Source organism: Rhagoletis zephyria, unplaced genomic scaffold, assembly GCF_001687245.7.
Source record: "Rhagoletis zephyria isolate East Lansing unplaced genomic scaffold, Rhagoletis_zephyria_1.1 Rzeph_scaffold_20753, whole genome shotgun sequence".
In the NCBI taxonomy this organism is placed as follows: Eukaryota; Metazoa; Arthropoda; class Insecta; order Diptera; family Tephritidae; genus Rhagoletis; species Rhagoletis zephyria.
The window spans coordinates 1,795-8,028 of NW_016177811.1; the positions used below are offsets into that span (position 1 = coordinate 1,795).

The following is a 6,234-nucleotide window of genomic DNA, read 5'->3' on the forward strand; positions in this document are numbered from 1 at the left end:
TGTATGCGTTTGAAAAGTACGCTTTTCTTACGTTTTAAGTGTTTTTTTTGTTATGCAGATAAACTCGCTACTGTTATGCTAACTTGCGCCTGTGCATTCGAGTGTTCCAGTTTCTTTACTTTTCGTTTTTTCTTTGTGTTAATTAATTCTTAATTTTTTTTGCTATTAGTTTTACTTTAATTGATTTTTCAATTTAATAATTTTTATTAAATTTCTCCCTTTGTTTTTGCGAGCGCATTTAACAATTTTTTAATTTCTTTTAGTGATAAAACATTTTCGAAATTCTTTAGTCAATTCTTAACATTGTTTATAACAGCTAATTTTAAAACATATGCATCTAATAATTTTTGTTTATGTTTTAATTTCTTAATATATGCATGCAGAAAGTGTTGTTTTGTTTATTTAAAGAATGGATTTTTCGATGCTGATGATTTCATAGTGCAAAGTATTTGTCGCTCTAATTGAAAATCATAATCGAGTCCCTTAAGCACGTCTGCGATTTGTGGCAGTGTAGGTAACTGGAACAAGGAAAAGTGGATATACATATGTATTTAAATTAGTTTTATTCTATACTTCATGAAAGATTACATACATATGTACAGTGGCGGTCAAAGATGAATGAATGGTGTTTCGTTTCTAATATTTACAATTTTTTCAAGCAACATTTTTTTGGTATTTTTATAAGTAAAATAAAATTATTAAAAATCATGCGGTTTTTAGCCGCTCAAAACTTGCACTTATTTACTAGAATTTTATAAGCTTGTTAACTGCATACCCAAAAAATTGCTAAAAATGCTGGTTAAAAAGCTCAAAATTTAGATCAAAATTTGTGGAACTTTTCTAAGGTTTGTATAAAGTTTGAAAGTGTGATTTATACAGTTTTTGTTAAAGCATGAACGACATTTTTTATTAAAAAATATCAACAAAATTTTAGCTTGAAAAACAATGTAAATATTAAAAACGAAAAACCATTAATCCATTTTTGACCGCAACTGTATATATATTATATGGAGGGGGCTTGAGTAAGGTTCACGTTAGGGTTTTGTAAAAAGAAAGAACAACCAACATTTTTTGCCGTAAATTTTCAACCAAATAAAATTATAGTTTAAAAAACTAAAACCTCGCTATTATAATTTCCATTCGTACCGTCATCAGGTATGTAATGTAAGAATAGAAATCGCCGCATCTTTTAGGCGCCTCAATATTACAAAAACTTTTTTGTTATTTGCTTTTGCCAACTTTTGATGCTTTCAAAAGAAATGAAAATTTGCCATCATTCTCACTTTGTCTAAGAACGCGAAGCGAACCCACTCAAGCCCCCAATATACTATAATTCTTAACCACATTATCCAAAAAATTTTCAAAAATCATAATAAAAATGTTCACTCACATCATTGTCGGTGACACGCTTCAGCGTTGGATTTATTATGAATGGCACACCCTCTACTTCAGAGTAGGCACCCAAAGTGCCTACACTATGTCCTGAAGTGTTTGTGGCCGTATTGGCTGTGAAGGGTGGACGCGGTGCAGGTCGCTGCGGTGACTTGATTTGATATGAAGCCTGTATTTCTTCGTAGTCATGGTCACTGGGCACAGGTGGTAGCTAAAATGTTTGCAAAACAAAAGTAAAAAAAAAATAATAACTTCTTAGTGCCTATGTAATAATATAATACACCCACCGGCTGCTTGGGTGGCCCACCATTCCAGTTGGTTGCGCCACCACCACCGCTCAAATTTAAACGATTCAACGCCTTCTCCACCTCACTGCTGCCATTGCTGATTTTGCCTGCGCTGCCGCCGTTTAGTAAGTGTGACGCGACACCTGGTACCGGTGGCGGTGAACGTATGGGTATGGCACCGGTTTTGTAACAAATCAATACGCCATTTATATCACTGCACAAAAGTGAAAAGTAGATTTAGTGGGAAGGAAAATAATATTTTCGAAATATGTATTTATTATTTGTTTAATTATTACCCAGCTAATTTGAAGCCCTCAGGTGCTACTTTTAATTTTGAGCACAGTATTATGTCGGTGACGGCTTGTGTGACATTGCCGCGCTTGGTAAGTTTATAGGAAATTTGTCGCTTGCGCCACGCCTTTTGTTCCGTATCGGCGGTACGCGAGAGCAGCGAAAATTCTTTGGGAGGTTGTGTTTTCTCGGGTATAACTCTGGAAATACATATGTAAATGCAAGGTAATTATGTACTAGTCTTTTTTTAGAGGTTATGGAGTTGAAATGCAAATTTGAAGTAATGCAAATTTAAGAAATATATTTTTAATTAATTTATATGGAATTTAGTTAAGATATAGGCAGGCGAAAAAGAAATAGTTTTGCCTCAAACTGAAATTATAATATTTTTTCAGTTTTGGTTTTCGTTTACATTTCTGCACGCGATATAATTACTATAGATGCTGTTGAGGTTATGGTTGTGTTTAGTGTTGAGGTTATGTAGGTAAATAATTGGATTTACTTGCAATTCCGCTAAGTACTGAGGTGAAAAATGGAATTTTGGTAGATTAAAATGAAAGTGTGACATCTTTACGAAACTCTAGGTTCAGAAATATCTAAATTTTTTACAAATAGTTCGAAGGAAACTTCTAAAAATATGAACTGTAAACTTAGCTGATTTAAAATGGCGTAGGACTTATCGAAAATGCATTTTGGCATGAATTTGGAATTTTTAAAACGTTAATTTGTAAAAAAAATCAGTAAAAATCGTTGATTGGCAATTGAATAGTTTTTTTTCTTAACATGAGTGAAGTTATACAAAAACTAATACAGTAGTGTAGAATACACATATTGGGAACTAATTTATGTAGAAAAAGATTAAGGTAAATAACTAAAGTAAAGTTAAGAAAACATTTCTTCATATGCTAATTGATGTCCGTTACGCATTTTAAATATTCATTAGATGCATTCGAAGCAAATATTTGCTTTTTTCCCACTGTCAACAAACCGGCTATAAGCTATGAATCACCGAATAAATTTGCGTAAACAGCCATGTACATATCGTCACCTGAAATGCAAAAATACGTAACAAACAACATTGTTGAAATGCAGAAAGTCATAACTATTAAAAATATCAAAATTCACTTTTTTATTTATATGATGGATTTTATCGAATTACAACTCCCCAGGTGACGATATTTATTAGTCTGTTCGACAAGCTGATAATTATTGCAAATAATCACAAATTATCAGGTTTTGGCGTTCGCGTACGTTAGAAACTAGCTAAGTAGGGGAAATCGAGAGCGCAAAGTGACAGTTGATTTGGAGAGGAAGTTGCTGATTCCTGCTGGAAAATTTTTAACCACCAGCAATTTGCCAGCAAGAAAAACAGCTGATCAAAGTTATCTGTTTGCAATTTATGAAATTTATTGTGATGATTTTTAAGTTTAAAGTAACTTGCAAATATTTTCCAGCAGAAACTAACAACTTCCCCTCAAAATGAAATGTCACTTTGCTCTCTCAAGTAGGCTTTGCAAGTTTTTAGCGTACGCGAACGCAAAAAGCTGATAGTTTTAGATAACTTTCAATAATTGACAGGTACGCGAACGCAACTTGCACTTGTAGTCAAAAGTCGGATTATTATCACGAAGTGATAATTCTTGAAAATTAATATTTGGCAGAAATGTTTAGAATTTAAACTTTTTATATTAGATTGTTGGTTGTTGATGAGGAGAAAAAAATGTATTTTAATATTTAAGTACATAGCTTTAATTGTTTGAAAATTTAAAATAATAGGAACACGGTTGAATTGTATAAATAAGTAGGTTTATTTCGAGCGAATTATTTTACACGACTTAATTAATATTTTCAATGACAATAGATAAACATTCATAAAATAATTGATATTATACATTTTTAAATACATGTTTTTCGACTATAAATTTGCTAGCTCAATTGAAAAAAAAACATTTAAATTAAATAATTAGTACAAATACTTCTTTACTGCTACTCATCTATTTTGGACAGGTGTGCACCCATTTTCATACAAGTACATACATACATACATCAGTATGTACATTCGAAATTCCATACAATTATTTGTGAGTATGTATGTATGTATGTTTTTCATTTAACCTTCTAATTATTAACTGCATCTCCCACATTAAATAATCGCTCCGCATTATGCAATATTGCTTTGATACATAACTTAGCTGTGCAACAGTAATTGTGTCGTAGGTTCTTTGAACTCTACACCCGCAGCCCAGCCCGCCCAAGTTGCGTTGATTTGAGATTGTTGTACTTTTTTTTTTGGCCTCCACCTTTGCGCCGTTATGCCGTCGTTAAATGTAAAATCCCAACATCATTCACTTGTGAATTAAATACAATTACTTTGAAATCGTAAATGACTCAATACGCTTGATGAATGATTGATGTTGGTGTCAATTCGTGAAATTCCTAAAGTTAATTCGTTAGAAACACGGATTTTGATGTGTATAAATTTAGTGAAACAACATGAAGAAAAAAATTTTTTTTTGCAATTTTTTTTTCAATGTGCAATAATTTTTAGAAGAAAAGATAATAATAATATAGAAAACCCAAAGCGGTTGCTTTATGTACCACTTTGAAATTTCAACAAACCATAATAAATCAAAAACAGTTTCAGCGCACAAAACAGGCCGAACGACAAATTATGTAAAAAAAAAATTAATTGGTTTTATTATTTTTAACCAATTTTTAAACCGCTTCCCAAGTCCCTATCCGTCGTGATCACGAAATTCTTCCGCAAACTCGAAATTCGTGAGAATGGTATCACTGATTTCGAGTTATTTTATTGTGATTTATTATATTTTGATTTGAAATTATTAAACCAAAACATAAAAACAAGAAAAAATCAAAGGCAGCACTAACTACGAATGCGTCGGAATAGCTAATAGCATTTCTCCCGAATTCGTGACGGGAGATATTTTCACGACGGGACTTCACTCGGAATCTGTGATAGGCCTGTGTTTTAATTACTTTTAACCAATTTTTAAACCGCTCTCCAAGTCACTATTTTTTTTAAATAAGGCTATTTATACCAAAAAAATAGGGACTTAAAAAGCGGTTTAAAAAAGGGTTAAAAATAATAAAAACAATTATTTTTGTTTGTTGCATAATTTGCCGTTTGGCTTCGTTTGTGCACTAAAACTGGTTTTGATTTTGTCGTTAAGATTTTTTTTGTTTAAACCGTCTTCTTTAAAAAAAATATAAGGACTTGGAAAGCGGTCTAAAAATTGATTAACAATAATAAAAACAATTAATTTTTTTGTAGCATAATTTGCCGTTTGGCTTGTTTTGTGCACAAAAGCTGTTTTCGATTTTTTCCAAGAGCAATAAAATCAACGCTTCTTTCATCGTACAGTTTCATAAGTAAAGTAACTCTTCTTCTTACCGTTTTTTCTGGCAGGCTGTAGGTGTGTTTTTGGTTAATGTATTGGTATTTTTGGTTCAATTTGTTAGTGTATTTTGAATAAATTGTAATAGAAATGGAAGAAATTGTAATAGAAATGGAAGAAATTGTAATAGAAATGAAAGAAATTGTAAAAGATAAGAGCAAATGCCAAAAACAGGTGATCTCAGCTGTAGGCATTTTTTTGGCAATCAGCTGATAGTGTTTTTATTTAGGAAGCTGTACGATGGCTTTTTTACTCTGTTCAAACATCTGCTACTTTAAAATTGTATTGTACATACATACATATGTATGCATATTCATATTATGTACATACATACGTACAACTGTACGCAATTTATTATTGTTTATTGTTCATTTCTTATATTCATTTGTTATTGAATTGTTATCTGTGTATATTTGTACTACTGCACTTAATAAATACAACATATTTTTTCCTACCATTAATTGTTTGCTTATTAAAGCTGCGACATACATTGATAAATTAAACAATGAGACGTGGTTTTACAGGCACGAGGATCGATTTAGAAATACCTACATAGCAAATAAGTAAACACATATAATTTTCCAATGATTCTGATTAACTTCTTTTTGGTTGTTTGGGTTTCCGACAGGGTAAGAGTATGATGTATTGTGGAACGATCTTCCGTCATCCCTTGTCAAATTTCTCTTTTTATTAACCATATTCGGTGAGTCTAACAATTTACTAGAGTACAGTACAAGCAACTCTACACGCGAGTTAGTTTCTAACTAATGCCTCGCGCACACAGCGAGAAGGCAAGGTGATGAGGTTAAGAGTTGAACGGGTCAGCAAGCTGATAAGTACTGAGCTCA

At 31.9% G+C, this 6,234-nt stretch overlaps 1 protein-coding gene across 1 annotated transcript; it reads right to left on the bottom strand.

Moving 5' to 3' along the window:
* Positions 1-212: 212 nt before the first annotated feature.
* Positions 213-2,199, bottom strand: Mvb12 (multivesicular body subunit 12-like Mvb12; the record flags this gene model as incomplete). The annotated part of the gene is made up of 4 exons (XM_017637302.1): positions 213-518; positions 1,391-1,603; positions 1,680-1,893; positions 1,976-2,199. Coding segments are annotated over 4 exons (771 nt in total), but the record flags the coding sequence as incomplete, so codon positions are not given.
* Positions 2,200-6,234: the final 4,035 nt, after the last annotated feature.